Source organism: Terrapene carolina, unplaced genomic scaffold, assembly GCF_002925995.2.
Source record: "Terrapene carolina triunguis isolate 2854851 unplaced genomic scaffold, T_m_triunguis-2.0 Scaffold93, whole genome shotgun sequence".
Taxonomy (NCBI): Eukaryota; Metazoa; Chordata; order Testudines; family Emydidae; genus Terrapene; species Terrapene triunguis.
The window spans coordinates 23019738-23039143 of NW_020664444.1; the positions used below are offsets into that span (position 1 = coordinate 23019738).

Consider the following 19406-nt stretch of genomic DNA (forward strand, 5'->3'; position numbering starts at 1 on the left):
CAGGAGGAGATATGGGGTGCTGGCTCTGGGAGAGGGCTCAGGGCTGGCAAGGGTGCAGGAAAGGTTCGGGGTGCAGGAGGGGGTTTGAGTGTGGCTTGGGAAAAGGGATTAGGGCTGAGGAAGGCAGTTTGGGGTGCAGGAGGCGGTTTGGGGTGCTGGCTCTGGGAGGGGGCTCAGGGGTTGGGGTGCAGGCTCCCGCCGGGCAGCACTTACCTTAGGCGGCTCCTGGTCAGTGGCGCAGCAGGGCTAAGGCGGGCTCCCTGCCTGCCCCAGCCCCACACCATTCCCAGAAGTGGCCATCACGCCCCTTCGGCCCCTGGGGGAGCGGTGCATGTGGCTCCGCGCACTGCCCCTCTCTGCAGGCATCGCCCCTGCAGCTCCCATTAGCTGCAGTTCCCCGTTCCCGGCCAATGGGAGCTGCGGACGCAGTGCTTGCAGGCAGGAGCAGCGTGCGGAGAACCCTGCCCGCCGCCCACTCCCTCGGGGCTTCAGGGATGTGCTGGCCACTTCCGGGAGCAGCGCATGGCCAGGACAGGCAGGGAGCCTGCGTTAGCCCCGCTGCGCTGCCAGACTTTTAGCGACTGGAAATCACGATTGACTGGCGGAGGCTCCAGGATCAACCAGTCAATCGCTATTTGCCAGTTGGTGACCACTGTTCTAGGCAATGTTGTAGAATAAAAGATTTCATAATATTCCACAACAAATCCTAATACACAGTAAATAAAATATCTTCCAGAGGGACACCCCCACCCAGTATATACCCAGATGTATTGTGTGCTTGTATGCATATGCACACACACACACACACACACACACACACAATTTTCAGGGCACATTTTAGTTTTTATTTTCTTTGTTAAGTGTACTAAATATAGCAGATACTGGAATTCATATTTAAGTATTTCAGAGTTTAAAAACACGGTTTAATTTGTGATGAGAAGCCATCTCTTTCCTTTTCTTCACGAGTATTATAAGATCTGTTCCCTATTGCTCTGATTCAGAAGAGATTTAACTTTAAGCATATTTTTAAGTGCTACTGACGTCAGTGCTCTGATGAATAGAGATACAGGCCCCGCTTCAAGAAGGTATGAGGAAGTTACTTCATTTGCTAGTGTCCTGCTAGTGAACTTTTAAAGAACTTCTTTGGAAAGCTGGAGACAGCAAAAAGCAATTTAACAGAAGACAGAATTAGAAAGGATACAAAGTACACAGAAAATAGGGAGGTATGCTATTGATCTAAAACATACACTGGTAAAACCAATACTAAATTTGATTATACTGTTTTTTTTACATTAGTTGACTTTTCAGCTGGAAAACAAATCCCCAGGTTAGCAGATATCTTACCTGCAAAAGGCCCGCAAATTTAACTACTCCCCAGCCCAGTCTGGCAACATCTGGCTCAACTAAACTCATCTGGTAAATATCCACAGCCAGAAATCTCTGAACTTGACCTCCATCTTTTGTAATCACTGTACAAGCAATTAAATCGCTGTTATCTAAAGAGAAAAAAAATAATTAAGATAGGCAGCTATCACAGTTAACTTCTGCAATAGCTTATTTTGTTAGGAATTTCAATATTTTCCAAGGAATATGCTTTGCATTAGAAACCTAAGTTATCTTGGCACATTTCAGATAGTCGTTTCCTCTTCACATTCAGTCATTTTATCATGCTCATTCACAATTAATTCCTGATATATATTGGATGAGGACTTATTTTGTCAAGAATGCTTTGAATACAAACACAGTGTGTTATTTAACTGGTTCAGGGTTTTAGTTTACCAGGCTTTTTTGTTACACTCAACATTATTTTAGGGCTGAACTTAAACCAGTTAGTGCGGATATCAACCTCTTCAGGATTGCTGAGATAGCTCTGAACTCAAAGCTATGAATTTATTTGTTTTTGCAATTGCTTGTTTGTTTATCCAAGTACCCCTTCCAGTTTTCCTCCCACTCCCACCAGTTCCCATGGTGAGACACCACACCACTGGCATCAGTTGTTGAATAGACTAGCCTGTAGAGCAGGGGTGGGCAAATTTTTTGGCCTGAGGGCCATGTCGGGGTATGGAAATGGTATGGTGGGCCATGAATGCTCAAGAAATTGGGGGGAGGAGTGCGTCAGGGGGTGTGGGCGGGGGGGGGGTGGGGCCGGGAATGAGGGGTTTGGGATGCAGGAGGGTGCTCCAGGCTTCGACTGAAGGGTTCGGAGGGTGGGAGGGGGATCAGGGCTGGGGCAGGCTGTTGGGGCACGGGGGGAGGTGAGGAGTTTGGGGTACAGAGGGGGCTCTGGGCTGGGATTGAAGGGTGCAGAGGGCGGGAGGGAGATCAGGGGGGGGGGAGGGGATTAGGGTAGGGGGGGGGCTCAGGGGTGGGCTCCGGGAGACGCTTACATCAAGCAGCTCCCAGAAGCATGTCCCCCCTCCGGCTTCTATGTGGAGGCACGGCCAGGCGGCTCTGAGCGCACTACCCTGTTTGCAGGTGCCACCCCTGCAGCTCCCATTGGCCAGGAGCTGTGGCCAATGGGAGCTCTGGGGGCGGCACCTGTGGACTGGGCAGCACGCAGAGCCACCTGGCCATGCCTCTGCATACTACCTAGGAGTTGGAGGGGGGGGTCATGCCAGCTGCTTCCTGGGAGCTGCGCGGAGTGGGGCTAGCCCCCAACCCTGCTCCCTGGCTGGAGCTGAGGGCTGGATTAAAAGGTCTGACAAGCTGGATGTGGCCCACAGGCCATAGTTTGCCCACCCCTGCTGTAGAGATTAACTTTCCTCACTTTCTGGATGTGCTGTTTTCTTTTCCCATTCTGTAGTCTCTTGCTACTTTTCCCCCCAAACCCAATATTTTTTCAGATAATTCACAAATATGCTGAAATTGGTTTAAGGACAGGGTTTACAGTAACAAAAGAAAAGTGTCTTTCACCACAAAACACTGGTTTCTAATCTAGGTAGCTAATTCATTCTATCAAAAGGAAGCCACATTGTCACTCACAATTCAGTGTCTACATTTTGGTTTTTTTTGGCTCTTTGAAACTTTATGGCAGTATCTTGACACAGATTCTCGTAGACTCATAGACTTTAAGGTCAGAAGGGACCATCATCTAATCTGATCTCCTGCACATTGCAGACCACAGAACCTCACCCACCCCTCCCATAATAGACCCCCTAACTTCTGGCTGAGTTACTGAAGTCCTCAAATCATGATTTAAAGACCTGAAGTTACAGATCATCCATCATTTACTCTAGTTTAAACCTATAAGTGACCCAGACGACAGAGGAAGGTGAAATCCTCCAGGGTCTCTACCAATTTGACCTGGGAGAAAATTCCTTCCTGATCCCAAATATGGCAATCACTGAGGTCAGATGAACTTACATTTTGGATTAATTACAATTTGTTTCATTTTATTAATAAAAATAAAGTTCAAAACGTTGTTAATAATATATTAGTGGCCCCATTCTAACATCTCAAGAAGCATCCTGCATCTCTTTAGTGTGCCAGCCACACATGCAACATGATTGCAATAAGAAACAAAACAAAACAGGGGTGAGGGTACTAACAAGCACAGTTTCATTCCATGGGCTGTCCAGAGAATCAGAACTACTAGACAAATGACTAGGAGAAAGGTTGCAGAGTACAGATGATTACTATGTAACTGTAGATGTCTGGTGTGAATAAGCATATTGAACATACTGTCTAAAACCAAAACACTGCAACGTGGAATTCACAAATCTAGATAAATGTCAAGATTAAGGATAACATTTTCGAAAGCTTCCATGTCCCTTTTGAAAATGGGATCTAGTGAGACTTTAGGAGCTTTTGAAAAATTTACTCTAAAACAGTACTGCAATAATTGTTCAAAATGCATTTATAGCCATCCCCAAGGAATTCAAGAACAATTCCTGGTAAATGGGAGAAAATATTACAGTAAATTTAAGCAGTACCCACCAGTTCCAGCAGCTGAACTCCAAGATAACGGAGTACACACAAGTCATTTCATTCTCCCTCTATCTCTGACTATTTCTGCATTTGAAGAGAAGTGAAATGGTCTTGTGGTTCTTTTCCACTAATATCTTGTCCCTCAATGTATGTTAGAGAACACCACCACATCACAATATGTACAGCATTTGGAAAATTGAACAATTAGAACAGTATGAGTGTTAGTCTTGTTTTAAAAACTAAAAAAATCTATTTGATTTTCACTTCTGACATGCATTAAAAGCCAGCTACATGAAGTAGCTGAAAAATTAAAATGAAACAGGTAATGTACTTATGGATGTGATCGTGCTTAAGTTGAAGCAATAGAACATATAACTGAAAAGCTCTCTATGTTCAAGGGAAGTACAACTAACCTATGTACCACCTGAAGTGTCTTCACTGCTACTAAGAAGTTGATTAGATACGCAAAGGCTCAGAAGAATTAAGCACCAAGTAAGCTCGGTGAGTATTAGAGACCCAGGTAAGATAATACTGAATGTCACTTGAAGTTCCAGTTACATGAGACATTAAGATAATTTCATAAAGTATACTCCCAGATTATTTTGGCACTTTTATTAGTGCTGTGAAATTGAGACACCATAGCTAAAGTCTAAAATTATTGATAACCTTAGTCTTAATCTAGTTACCTTGCATTTTTAGCTTCAAAGTAAAACAGAGGTATTACAGTGGTTTTATGCATACAACAGTGTCTTATTCTTTTTCTTATAACTATCCAAGGTACAAGATAATGGGCCAGATTTGATTAATGACTCAACCTTCTGGGCCAGTGCTCAACATTTCCAGATTGGTGACCCTTAATTTGAAGTAAAAAGTTCTCAAAAGCCCTTTACATATATTATAAAATAATAAAAAAATGTGTCAGTTATAAGAAGCTAGGAATTGTAGAAAACTGATAAGTGAAGCAAAAGGACAAGGATAATTCCATGGCCAGCAGAGTTAAGTATAGGAAGTATATTATGAACAAACAGAATCCTAACAATGGTATTAGTCCCTTACTAGATTGAAATGATAAAACTGTTAATACCCCGCGCCCAGGACCGGCTTTAGGACGATTTGCCCAATTCCCCGGAATTGGGCCCCGCGCCTAAGAGGGCCCCGCGCACTCACCCCGGGGGTGGTCGTCTTCGGGGGGCCCCACTCCCCTGGCCAGAGCACCGGCCGGAGCACGGCAAGCCCCGCGGCCATGCTCTCCCAGCTGGAGCTCCAGCTGGAGCGCGGCTGCCCCACAGCCCTGTCCGGAGCGCGGCAAGCCCCGCGGCCCCGCTCTCCTGGCTGGAGCTCCGGCCAAAGTGCGGCAAGCCCCGCAGCCCCGTGACCCCGGCTGGAGCTCCGGCGGAGCGCGGCAAGCCCCGCAGCCCCTCTCTCTCGGCTGGAGCTCTGGCCAGAGCGCGGCAAGCCCCGCAGCCCCGGCCGGAGCGCAGCAAGCCCCGTGGCCCCGGCCGGAGCGTGGCAAGCCCCACGGCCTCCCCTCCCCCAGCCGGCAATCCGAAGTGCCGCCCCAGGAATTGGGCCCCGCACTTGCTAAAGCTGGCCCTGCCCCCGCCAAAAGACAAAGGCATTCCAAAAATATTTCTGTTTTGTGCTTGGGAAAAAGGCTAGATAATGCATTCATATCATGATGAAATACTTTCCATTCCAGTAGTAACTCAGAAAGATCTGATACAGCAGCTATTAAAGTTAGATACACTCAAATCAGCAGGTCCAGCTAACCTGCATCCAAGATTTTAAAAGAGCTAGCCAAGGAGCTCTCTGGACCACTACTGTTGATTTTCAATAAGTTTTACAACACTGGGGAAATTCAGTCCAGAGTTCAGAGAACCGGAAGCGAATGTTGTGCCAATATTTAGAGAGAGAAAACTGGATAACCTGGGCAGTTATAGGCCAGTCAGTCTAACACTGATCCCAGGCAAAATAATGGAAAAGCTGATACTAGAATTGATTAAGAATTAAAAGTGGGTACTATAATTAATGCTATTCAACATGAGTTTATGGAAAATCGATCTCATCAAACTAATCAGAATTTTTTTAGCTGAGATTAATAGATTGGGTGATAAAGCTAATAGTGTTGATGTTGCATACATAGACTTTGGTATGACATTTGACTTGGTACAGCAAAACATTTTGACTAAGAAACTAGAAATATACAAAATTAACATAGCACACATTAAATTGATTAAAATTCACTAACATTTAAGTCTCAAATTGTAATTGTAAATGAGGGGATCAAGCAGGTATGTGTCTTGATGACCCTGCAAAAATTGGTTCTTGGTCTTGTGGTATGTAACATTTTTATCAGTGACCTGGAAGAAGACAATTGCAATGAAGTTGGCAGATGACACAAATTTTGGGGGAGTGGTAAACTAGGTACAACCAAACAATATTTATTTTTATATTGCCAAACATCTAGGAACAGAGTGCAGGGCATACTTATAGGTCGGGGGACTCTATCCTGGAAAGAAAAGACCCTGAAAAGGACTTAGGTCAAAGGATAATCAGCTGAACATGAGCTCTCAGTAGCCAGAAGGGCTAATGTGAACCTTGGCTGTAGAAACAGGGGAATCTTGAGTAGGAGTAAGGAGGTTATGTTACCTCAATGTAGGATGTTTTTCTAAAATATATGCTCTAGTTCAGTCACAAGTTAATTCAAGGTAGTTCTATGACCTGTGTTATACAGGAGGTTAGTTTGCATGATAGCAATGGTCCCTTCTGGCTTTATACTCTATGAATAATCTATAATCTAATGGAATATGTGGGTCTCCCTGTTTATCCTCTGCCTTCATAGGCCATGGGGAGAACAGGACTGCCTACATTGCCTCAACATGCTCATAATGGTTGCAGCTCTGCATTAAGACAATGACTAATCAAATCTCATGGTTCAGGACTTCAGATGGTTATCTGCAAAGATCAGGAAGGACGACTCCTCCCCATGAATGATTGGCCAGATATTTGGAAGGAAGGGGGGTGTTTGCTTTCCTCTGAAACATCAGATATTGCCCACAGCTGGTGATCGGACACCAGACATGGTAGGCCAGGGCTCTGAGTTGGTTCAGAGAATCTTCTCTCACATACCTCACTGGTATGTATTGCTCATGTGCTTAGAGTCCAATTAATCACCAAATTCGGGGTGAGCAAGGAATTTTCCCCTAGGCCAGTTTGGTTGTGACCTTTGGAGTTTTTTGCCTTCCTCTACCACCTGGGGTGTAGCGAACTTGCTAGCATCTCACTCCTAGTCAATTCCCTGCCTTTTCAGGAACCTCGAACTTTGGTGGCACATCAGTCTCTGCTGCAGCGCATAACAGTTTAGGGTCCTGAGGATTGATATGATTTAATATAAAGACACTGGGCTCAATACAGGGGTATATAGATCTGACTACAGGAGATCTGACTAAATGATATAATAGCCTCTTCTGGCCTTAAACTGAAATTTATTACATCTATGAATTTTCCTATCGATAAGCCTATATAAATTTGTGTATGTTTTGAGAGGCTGGCAGAATACTCTGAAAAAGTATTGATTTTTTTAGAAAAATACTATCAAACTAAAATATGATTGTGTTCTCTTATCAGCCCCATCAGACATCCCCCAGCTAGGTTCTGTTATCTCCAAGGTTTCCTGGTCTCTGATATGTTGCCTCTGAGAATTTATCAAGAGCGGTAGATTCTCAAATCACCAACAGCCTATTTCATGGTATCTACATAGAGAAAGGAAGTTAGCAATATTTTCACCGAGATGCAAATACACTGGTACATTGTTGGTCTTGTTTTGAAACTGAAATTGGTCATCTCAGGAAAGCATTTAGAATACTTTTGTACTCTTACTCTTTACCGCATGCTAAAAAGGATGCACTCTCCTGTTGAGGTTGAGCCAATAAGTGGTTTAAATAAAAATTAGATTTCTTGAACAATTTATAAAATATGCTACTAGACCACATCATGTTCTTTGATTTGAAAGGAACAGAATGTTTGTACGCTCCAAACAGCCACAGCCTGCTTAGCTCAGCCTTTTATAGTCAGATATTTCAATAACACAGTCTACACTGAACCGGTGTTTAAATTTTCACATGGCTGCAATACCGACAGGGCAACTTCATGAGGGTAGCAATAACTGAAGCTATCATGCCAACATCTTGTCTATAGTTGCTACTGTGACATCTAGAATTGATCAGAGTGAGGTTAGACAACACGATGGTGGAGACACCTGTGCTCTCTCTATGCTAAAAGTCCCACTATTGATACCATTGGTGGACCTGCTCCAGCGGTAATGCAACACAGACATTTTAAGAAAAAAATCTCACCATAGACAAGCTATGACACATGAATCTCTCAGTGTTAACTGTCAAGGAGTTTACAAGAATATCCTGATTCTGGTACATACAATCTGGTTTGAAGACTATCACATGAGGTCTTAAATGAAAGCCAGGGTCATGTTGGTCATCAATGTCATTATGACATGTATGTACAGATACTATGTAAGGAGACGTGGATGTATGCTGAAATATTTTACTAAAGTTTGTATCGAGGGAGAGCTGACAAAATGGTTTTTTTGTCAGATGTTTATTCACCTAACTCTTGGTCAACATGTAAATTAAACATTAGCAGCCAACAAAATGGAAGCCCCATTTACATAGGAAGTCAGAGGGATGCGACATCAACAGGGAAGAAGCGGGACTTGGGAAAAACAAGTGAGGGATTTTTACTATCCCTGAGGACAGACAAACTGGGGATACAAGTAGAAAGCAAGGGGACTCCCTTTTATCCCATGCCCGGGAAGCAAATGGACAGCGTGTTTACATTCATGAAAATGTAATCTCTTTCAGGCTTGAATGAAATGCTGCAAAGGGTATTGGGGAGAAACTCCTTTAGACAGAAAGTTAGCCTGTGATGTTATGATTTTCATTTATGTGTAACCCTGTTCCCATTATCCATTTGCATTATCTTTTGAATCTTTAGTCAAACTTATTGTTGTTTTCATGATAAAATACAGCTCAGTGCTGTTGTGTTATACAGAGCACTCATCCTGAGTTGAATCATTCAACCTGGTGCATAAGTTGTTCCCTTGGAGATAACAGACCTGGTATTTCTTGTGTATTCAGCGGATAAGGAGCAGGACACTAAAGAGGTGACATGCTTCCCTTAGGGAGCCCAGAACCACAAGCCGCTGTGTTAACCCTCTTCCTCAACAAGAGAGCTTTGCTGGCGTTTAAACTATGTGATAGCTCCTGCCACACCAGTCTGTCCACCTCATCAGTAAACTCCTCAAGACTCTGCCAGTCTAAACCTTGCCTTGCAGGTAACATTCATTGAACCCCAGTTCCCAAGAGGTGTGTCTCTGCCGTGTCCAGTTCCTCGCACTGAACACACACAGAAATTAACCAAGTCTGCTGTCTCCAAACAGACAGAATAAACACCAGCCTATTGGCTCAATAGAGGATGCACACCTTATATAATATGACAGCACTGAGATGGTTTATTGTAAAACTAAGAATAAGTTTATTAATGAAGAGCATAAATGTAAGTGATACTAAGCAAAAGAAAGACAAGCATGGTTACACACGAAACAAAAATGACACTTTCTAATGTCTCAAACTAAACTTCAGCAAACTACAATCTTAGCCTAAGCAGCTCTTTCACTTGCATCAAACTCTCAGCATCTCTAGCCCCTGAGGCAGGAGGATCCACTGTTTACAGAATCAGAGGGTGCTGTTCCCCCTTTGTCCTTTAAGTGTATAATGAAGTGGTTCTCTCCCCACCTTTTTATAGTCTAGTAAACTTTTGAAATGTATTCCTTTGAAGTGCATACCGCAGACAGTTCTTCTCCCCCATTGGTGCGCAGATGCCATGCTGTCCCCTCCTCATCCTCTGCCCAATCTGCTTTTTTGATTGGCTTAATCACTTTGTTTACCTTAGATATAAATGTATTTTCATTGTCTTTTGCTTGTAATCAAGCCAGGCAATCAGGTAATATCCACATTCATTTGCCTAGGGCAAGCTTGTTTATCAACTGCCTCCAAAACACATTTTATGAACTTATTTCCAGCACACATACATAACTCTTTATAAACAACCAGTATACCCATCACACAATGATATTCATGACTAGCGTGTCACCAGTTTTTACACAATATCTTACAAGACACTGGGTAAATATTATGCCAACAGTGTGTTAGATGTGCCTTTTGCCAGTTGGCATAAACGGGCTCTTGGAGTCAAGGGGACTCGGGGATTGGAGTGCACCTGTAAGACAAGGTAAGGACTGGCATAGCCCAGAGGAGATAGTTTGAGTGGCTAACATGCTGGTGGTGTCCGGAATCTAACAGCCAGTTAAGCACAGGTAATTCTTCCTCTTGCTGCAGACATGGGTGTAACCAGGTGACTCTCAGGCCTGGGGACTCAGAGAACTTTCATACAAGCCTTAAGTGCCTTCAGCCGAGGAGGAATACAATGCTTGAAGCAATGCTTCAAGACAGTGTTCTAGAACCTGTTTGGTTACAACTAAGCCAACAGTGCCCTCTACTCCCTTCCCATTCTCCTTTAGTGGCACCAGAAGTCCAGTTAATGGCCATGTGTACTTCTGTTTCCTCAGTTTGTCCATTTAAGTCAGTAAAGAATGCAGGATTAGGTCCAGGACCCACAGCTAAAGTATGAATTCAGATCCTACAAACAGTCATTTGTTGATGTCATTGGAGTTTTATTATAGGCATTGAACAGTCTAGTTACAAAACCTTGACGTGTTAAGACTGAGATCCAGCAAATTAGCACCACAGTAAGGGTACTGAAAGAAAAACTTTACTTTTTGTTTCCCAAAGATCAGCGCATAAGGTTTTATTTTACATCTGATAGGAACACAGGTCACATTACAACTATAAAAGTTACTCAGGGAGCAGAAAGGAAAAATTACTCATTTATTAGGGAACTACGTCACAGGAAACTTTTATGTACCCCAGTTACACTTTTTTCTAATTTACAGTACCTAGAGGTTTTAATGCCACATCATGTATTTGATGACTAAAAATAATCAAAGGAGAAAAATGTGGTTTAACAGTTCCAGTGAACTAACTTGAGAATATTTTCATCTATGCTACAAACCAATCATAGAACGACCTGTCTGTATGTCAGAAACTCAAATGCATTTAGTTGAAAGAATTTCTAGGTTGAGTGACGACTTCCAGAGCAAGTGCACTATTTACAATAATCATCAGCTCCAATGATACACCAGTTCTAGAACTAACGGAATTTGTCACATCCCAAATGTTGTTTAGTCGCCTGGGTGAAGTAAGCTGGCAGTTGTAGGTTAGCTATTTGCAGACAATTTTTACCCAAGTTTTCTGGTCAAATTCCAATTTAGGTAATTATATTCTACCAAATTATATTTCCTTTCCAACTACTTACATTTCCCTTCCAGTTCCAACTGGATAGCTTCCTATCATAAACTGTTAGGGAGCGGTACTATGTGCCATTTAACATTTGCCAAATTTGACCCCATTTCACAGATGAATGGAAATGATCCCTGTTTATCCTGCAGTTCGTATATCAGATATTTTTAAAATAAGAGGATAGATACTATGTAAATCTAATAATAAAATACCCCACCAGAACTGCCAGCCTCCACACTGAGGCCAAGAATCAAGTGAACATTAGAAAAAGGTACTCCTGAGTATGGGTTATGTTTGTATGGTAAAGCTTGCACAGCCACTAACCATGCTGTACATTCTCTGTGAAGAAACAGATACTCAGAATGTGGTGGTGTTCTAACACAGCAATTCTCAAACTGCTGTATGTGAACTGCTATTGGTACATAGAATTCATTACAATGACTCTGATTAGAATTACAAAAGGTGGTACCACACCAAGTACATTATATAAATAAATAAAACATATATATGAATGAGAGCCACTCATCTAATGCATTTAACAAACATTACATTAATTGTTGGACTGGGGGATTTGGTAGGTACAACTTGATGCCTGTCTCCTTCTCTTTTTTTAATAGGATGTGAATAGATCTATTACCTTTTTACGACGCATATTATAACTATATCTCAGTCATGTGGATAGGCAAGCACTTTATATTTGTATGCCAGACAAGCATAGTAACCTGAAAATAATTTTACATTAAAAAAAACACTAGCCAAAACTTGCAATAGCAAGATAAATCCAAGCTAAACAAGAAATGGACGTTATACAGAGAAATAAAACAAGAAACAGCAAGTAATGGCTCACGTGGACAAGAGACTCGGGATTTGATGTAGATGCTTATGCCCTTTAACACCCACCAGCCTCTAAGGCTACGTCTACACTGGGAGCTAGATATGGGATTCCCCTGATCATATACACAAATGGGATTTGCCATTATGAAAGTAATGAGTACATACTATCAACTGACTGCACATTTTTCCCTCAAAGTGTTTCCTGAGGTTATATCTGCATTGTGAGGTAGGGATGTGATTCCTCTATTCAGGTACACATACTCACGCTAGTTCTTATCAAGAATGCCAGTATAAATAGCTGGGTAGCCACGGTATCACAGGCAGTGGAGGCACAACTGAGCTGTGCAGAGTACAAACCCACCTGAAACTGGTGGTACAATCACTTGGCTATTATGTACTCATTAGTGCCATAATGACAAATCCTAAAAGGGACATAGCCTTCTTGAAGGCTGAGCACCACCCTGGATTTCTCTCTAGCTAGATCCTTAAGATGTTTTGACTGAATGTTAGGTCTATACCCATCAGTGGCAATCTTATCGTGACACTGAAGCTTTTGGTGACCAAGTGATCGCTGACCATGCAGTGGTATTCCTTGGTAAATGTACTTCATAATTCATTGGTCTTTCATATTGATAAATGCAAAGTAATGCACACTGGAAAACATAATCCCAATTATACATATACAAGATGGGGTCTAAATTAGCTGTTACCACTCAAGACAAAGGTCTTGGAGTCTTTGTGGATAGTTCTCTGAAAACAACAATGTGCAGTGGCAATCAAAAAAAATCGAACAGAATGTTGGGCATCATTAAGAAAGGGATAGATAAGACAAAATATCATATTGCCTCTATATAAATCCATGGTACACCCACATCTTGAATATTGCGTATAGATGTGGTCGCCCTGTCTAAAAAAAAAAGATGTATTGGAATTGGAAACAGTTCAGAAAGGGGCAACAAAAATGATTAGGGGTATGGAACGGCTGCCATATGAGGAGAAATTAATAAGACTGGGACTTTTCAGCTTGGAAAAGAGACGACTAAGGGGAGATATGATAGAGGTCTATAAAATCATGACTGGTGTGGAGAAAGTAAAAAAGGAAGTGTTATTTACTCCTTCTTGTAACACAAAAACTAGGGGTCACCAAATGAAATTAATATGCAGCAGATTTAAAACAAACAAAAGGAAGTATTTTTTCACACAATGCAGTCAACCTGTGGAACTCTTTGTCAGAGGATGTTGTGAAGGACAAGACTATAACAGAGTTCCAAAAAGAACTAGATAAGTTCATGGAGAATAGGTCCATCAATGGATATTAGCCAGGATCGGCAGGGATGGTGTCCCTTACCTTTGTTTGCCAGAAGCTGGGAATGAGCGACAGGGGATGGAGCACTTGATGATTATCTGTTCTGTTCATTCCCTCTGGGGCACCTAGCATTGGCCACTGGCAGAAGACAGGACTGGGCTAGACGGACCTTTGGTCTGACCCAGTATGGCTTATATTCATGTTAATATATCAGTATCAAGAAAGTTGCCAAGATGGAGATGGAGGTGGCAAGGTTTGACTATGATTATCCTCATTGTTGATCTTGTCCTAACACTTAATATGGAGCAGCTGATGAAGATGATGAGAATCAAACATCAATCTGCCACTTGATTGCAATGGCCAAGGACTTAGCTGTATTCAGATTAATATATTTTATTCAGATTATTAGCAAGACTGATGTTCACTGCTTCTTGCCTGAACAGATCAGGCATCAGTTGCAGTGACCCAAACTGAGCCAACAAGGCAAAGGCATCAGTGTATTGGAGATCTTGAAGCAAAATAGTGTTCAGATCAAGATCACAAACATCTGCCTCCTCAAAACTTACCAATCTATCAAAACTCAACAATGGTGACAGGACACAGCCTTGCTGAACTTTCATGGAAACCATGCCTTGAACACAGTTTTCTTTTCCATTATAGAACTCCTCCACCACTAACGGTATCTTCCTACTGCAGGCAAGTAACCTCATCAGATCCCACAGTCTTGCTCAATGCATGGAATCAAAAGTTTGATAGAAGCTCAAAAAAAAAAGAAAAGTGCTGAGCACCATTTATTAAATGCCGCCATCTTCTCAAAAAGCTGTCTGAAGGTAATGAACTGGTTGCCATTGGAACAACCAAGTGTAAAGCTGCACTCAATATCCTTCGCCACAAAGTGCACTGCTGATTGAGATATTAACATGGAAACAGGAAGATATTCCCTGGGACCAACAACAGCATAAAACTCTATAGTACCATAACGATGAAAAAAGTCACTATTCCCCTCCCCCCCACGCCAGAAAAAATAAAAACAAGGATCATCTTAACTTTTAGGGTACATGCTCAAACTATCCAAAGAGGTGTTGGGCCTCATTTTCAGAGGCACGTATAGCTCTCCCAGCTCAGCATCTCAATATCAGGTAATAGAATTCACAAATATAGAATTTAAAAACAGAGGTAGTCATATTTCAATCACAGCATCTTTAGTACTTCCTCATCTTCCTCCTCTACTGATATACTTTTATATAACAGATTATGAATTCTTTGACCTGATCAAAACCTTAAGTTAAAAACTGTCATCCTTTAAACGGACAGTCAAATTAGAAATCACACTTTGTTGTTTTTGTGGATACAGACTAACATGGCTACCCCTGTGACACTTATGAATATTACATGGTTTTTACCTGTAATCGTACGTAACTTTTTTCAGTTTGTTTACCTTACGCATTTGGCACCACTTTGGGAACAATCAGTTTCTCTCTCTCCTGTTTCTGTGGGTCTTCTAAAACATTTCTTTCCATGTTGCTGTGCCAAAGTAATTCTAAAGCTACAAAAATTGGCAGGGCAGGTATGCGACTAATGTGGAATCTGAAACCCCTTTTAACTCAGTTTTTTTAACTATGTAAATTTTATGTTGACTGTGTCCCTTAAATTTCAATTTGGTGGAAAACATAAGATACATGAAATGCAAGGGGGGAAAAAAAGCAACTCTAAAGGCACGGATGGGATACCTTACATCAGGAAAAATGTAGATATTGGCATGTTAACCAATGTGTTCTATAGATTTTTATACAAAGTCAGTTTTTTATTCTCAGATATTGAGCAAGAGTTGTCTCTGTACTAGAAAATTTCATATCCATTTTTGTACACTGTGCATGCCAATAATTATTTACTCACTAGTGATGGCTGAACTTCGCTACTATTGTTTCTCATACTAGGTGGATTAAAATTAGAGCAGGGATGCCTACCCTCGTTACAATTATACCTCAGATAATGATATAGACCTTTCCTATGTCAGAGATTTGCAGGGTTCACCTCCAGTGAAAGGAGTGCCATAAAAGGCTCTTCACTTGGGGAGTGACTCAGAGTCCAAAAGAAAGGGCAGAAGAGCATGGTGGTTTATAACTTTCACACCAGCATCTCATTTCTGTGTGCAGACATTGTATAAATAGTACTTGCAACCAGGGCTTAATTTATCAGAGATTATTTCCTGGACTCCCTCCGCCCCCTCATTTGGAGCCAGGGGCTTCAGCCCCACAGTGCGTGCCACCGCTTCTGCCCTGAGGTCAAGCACCGGGATTCCTGTGGGTTTGAAAATATTTACCCGAGCTCCACTCTGATGGGCTCCAGCTGAATTTAAGTCCTGCTTGCAAACCCTTTCCAAACAGCTAGTGCAACATCTCCCCTTATCACACTCCTTTACACACCTCACTGAAGTTAGATGGAAGTGCCTTACATTATGAACTTCTATTGTTTTTTGGTCTATTGTTATTTAAGGGGAAGCTTTACATAAGGCTTTCCTAATTTTGAACAAACATTTGAGACAGATTTTTTTAATGAGTACTATTTTGATACTGAAATTATTTTTTACTCAAGTCCAATAAAGTTTAATTAATTCAAGTCTTTCTGTTGCTTATCTATAGTTCATACATGTCAATATAAGTGTATTAAACCCCATCTGAAAATTAAGTTAGATAAAATCCAATGAACATTCCGCACCAAAGGGCAGATCTAAAAATCTCATTGGTACTATGTATAAAACTTATCTACGAAGAAACAAGTTGCTGAACTACAAAAGAGGAAGTATTTTTCAAAGCCACTTTCATCATACTGTTATCTAAGCAGTTATTTATCAAAACTACTCATATTTGCATAATACATTTAAACCCAGCTTCCTTTCTAGGAAAGTACATGGCATTGTTTATGAACGGTACATAGAACTGTAAAGGAACCAAAAGAAAAGTGTGAAGTTTCTTGGAAGTCATTTGAATAACAAATGTAGGTAAGTTTGTTTTATAGCTTACTATAACAACTTTCTGAAATTAGGCAGGCCTTTACAATTGGCAATTATTCTTTTCAGACCTTAATAGATATTTTGAAAAAAGTATAGGCTTGTTAATTTTATTATACAAATCTGTTGAACATTTTGGATTTCTGAATAGGCCATGTACCCAAAACATTTTTCCTACCACTTGTTCTGTAAATTAACACTTAATGTCTGAGTACATTTTATAGCAGTGCTCAGGAAGCAAATATAATGGATGATATAGTTAGACTCCCAGCATGCTTCCAGCCCCAGGAAACAGTTGAGAAAAAAGCTCTCAGCTACACCCATATCGCAAGGATAAAGAGAAACTCTTGGGGGGACGTTCCAGAAGATGTCAGAGAAAGTGGTTGCAGGTTATGCAGTTTCACCCATTCCACATGTTGGAGCATGCTGGAAGAAAGCCTGTAGGTTAGCACATGGAAGGCAAGATGGAAGAGGTAAGACACAGAGAGTTATGGGTAATAGGGCACTTGGTATTCAAAGGGGGAAATCTATTGGGTTTAACAAAGGCATAAGAAGCTTGAACTGCCTTGTAAACAGCTGAGAGAGTCAAAGAAAGAGGCAGCAACCACCCCACCCACCACCACAGTCAAACTATCACATCATCAAGTTACAAGAGAAATATGTATTGAATTTCTTTGCCTTGACTAGCTTTTCAGTCATTAACTATCTGCCCCCAAAATTGGAAAACTAATTGAAGAAAGCAGGAAGATCTTTGTATAAGGAAAATTCTAGAAGCATAAGTGAGCTGAAAACTCACAAGGCTTAAAAATAATATGGCTACAGTTTTCAAGCTTGTGTGCTTAAGGTCAATAGACAGCGCAACTATGGACTGAAACCTCTCCATCAGAAGATAGGCCATTGTGGTTATGACAACGAGGTCTGCTCCTGAGAATGTTATATGCTGTGTTAGCTGATGGAAATGCCATCTGTACTAGGGCTGAGGTCTATTTTCCTTCCTCTTTGAACTTGGGGTGTAAACCCCTGAAGACCTCAAAGTCGCCTGACAGTCTTTTAGGGTATCCATGGTGTCATCAGTATTTTGAAAGAACAGCTTAGACCCCTCAAACGGCAAATCCTTGATTGTATTTTGCAGCTCCTCTGGAATTCTAGACATCTGCAGACAAGAACGTCTCAGGGCTGTGGCCATGGACTGTGAAACTATCAGCTGTATCAATAGCTGCCTGGAGAGATGTTTATGCCATGAGGTGCCCTTCTGAAAAACAAGATCCATAAACTGTTCCCTATTCTCCTCCAGTAGTCTGTCCGCTAACTTGGCTAATGCTGTGAAATTAATACAATTATAGTTGAACAGGAGAACTTGATAGTTAGCCACCCTCATTTGAACAGCAGCTGTGCAGTATGCCTTCCTCCGCATACATCCAATCTCTTGATCTCTCTGTCTTTAGGAATGGCTTTGGGATGAGACTGCTGGGAGTGCTGACTGGCAGTCATGACCACCAATAGTCAGGGACCAGATATATGAAAAAATAAGCAAAGTCCTTTAGAGGGACTTGGTAGCACCTATTTGGGGGAAAATGGATGATACAGTCTCCTGGTGACAACACACTTTCCATTCCACTAATATCAGTGGAGGACATTAAACAGAAACGGGACTTTTTTAAATCAGCAGGGCCCGATAGCTTGCATTCAAGAGTTTTAAAAGAGCTGGTGGTGGAGCTCACTGGACTGTTAACATTGATTTTCAATAAGTCTTGGAGCACTGGAGAAGTTACAAGAGCCTGGAGGAAGGATGACGATGTGTCAATTTTTAAAAAGGGTAAACAGGATGTCTCAGGTAATTATAGGCCTGTAAGTCTGACATCAATCCCAGGCAAGATAATAGAGCAGCTGATATGGGACCCTAATTAAAAAAAAATGGAGGGCAATGTAATTCATGCTAATCAACATGGGTTTATTGAAAATAGATCCAGTCAAACTAACTTGATTTCTCTTATTTTTCATTTGATTACAAGATTGGGTAATAAAAGTAACAGTGTTGACGTAATATACGTATAGAATATCAGGGTTGGAAGGGACCTCAGAAGGTCATCTAGTCCAACCCCTGCTCAAAGCAGGACCAATCCCCAGACAGATTTTTATCCCAGTTCCCTAAATGGCCCCCTCAAGGATTGAACTCATAACCCTGGGTTTAGCAGGCCAATGCTCAAACCACTGAGCTATCCCTGCCCCAGGCATTTGACTTGGTATTACACAACATTTTGATAAAAAAAGATATTAAATTAACATGGTACACATTAAAAGAATTAAAAACTGGCTGATAGGTCTCAAAATGTAACTGTAAATGGGGAATCATCATCAAGGGGGTCTGTTTCCAATGGGGTCCTGCAAGGATTGGTTCTTGGCCCTACATTATTTAATTTGACCTGAAAGAAAACAAAATAATCACTGATAAAGTTTGCAGATGATCCAAAAGTTGGGGGAGCGGTAAATAATGAAGAGGTCAGGTCACTGATTCAGGATGATTTAGATCACTTGGTAAACTGTACGCAAACAATATGCATTTTAATACAGTTACATGCAAATATGTATACATCTACCAACAAAGAGTGTAGGCCAGGCTTACAAGACGAGGGACTCTATCCTGGGAAGAAGTGACTCTGAAAAAAGATTTTGGGGTGGTGGGGGATAATCAGCTGAACATGAGCTCCCAATGTGATGCTATAGCCAAAAGGGTTAATGAGACCCTAGGGTGCATAAACAGGGGAATCTTGAGTAGAAGTTATTTTACCTCTGTATTTGGCACTACTGTGACCACTGCTGGAATATGGTGTCCAGTTCTGACGTCCATAATTCAAGATGTTGATAATTTGGAGAGGGTTCAAAGAAGAGCCCTGAG

The 19406-nt window shown here is 41.6% G+C and overlaps 1 protein-coding gene across 5 annotated transcripts in view; it reads right to left on the bottom strand.

The window, feature by feature from the left end:
- Positions 1–19406, bottom strand: part of CLEC16A (C-type lectin domain containing 16A) — a 187169-nt gene that overhangs the window by 54397 nt on the left and 113366 nt on the right. For all 5 annotated transcript variants that reach the window (XM_026650649.1, XM_026650650.1, XM_026650648.1 and 2 more), the window contains one exon: positions 1345–1496. In XM_026650649.1, the coding sequence (XP_026506434.1) occupies positions 1345–1496 (152 nt within the window). The remainder of the gene's footprint in view (positions 1–1344; positions 1497–19406) is intronic.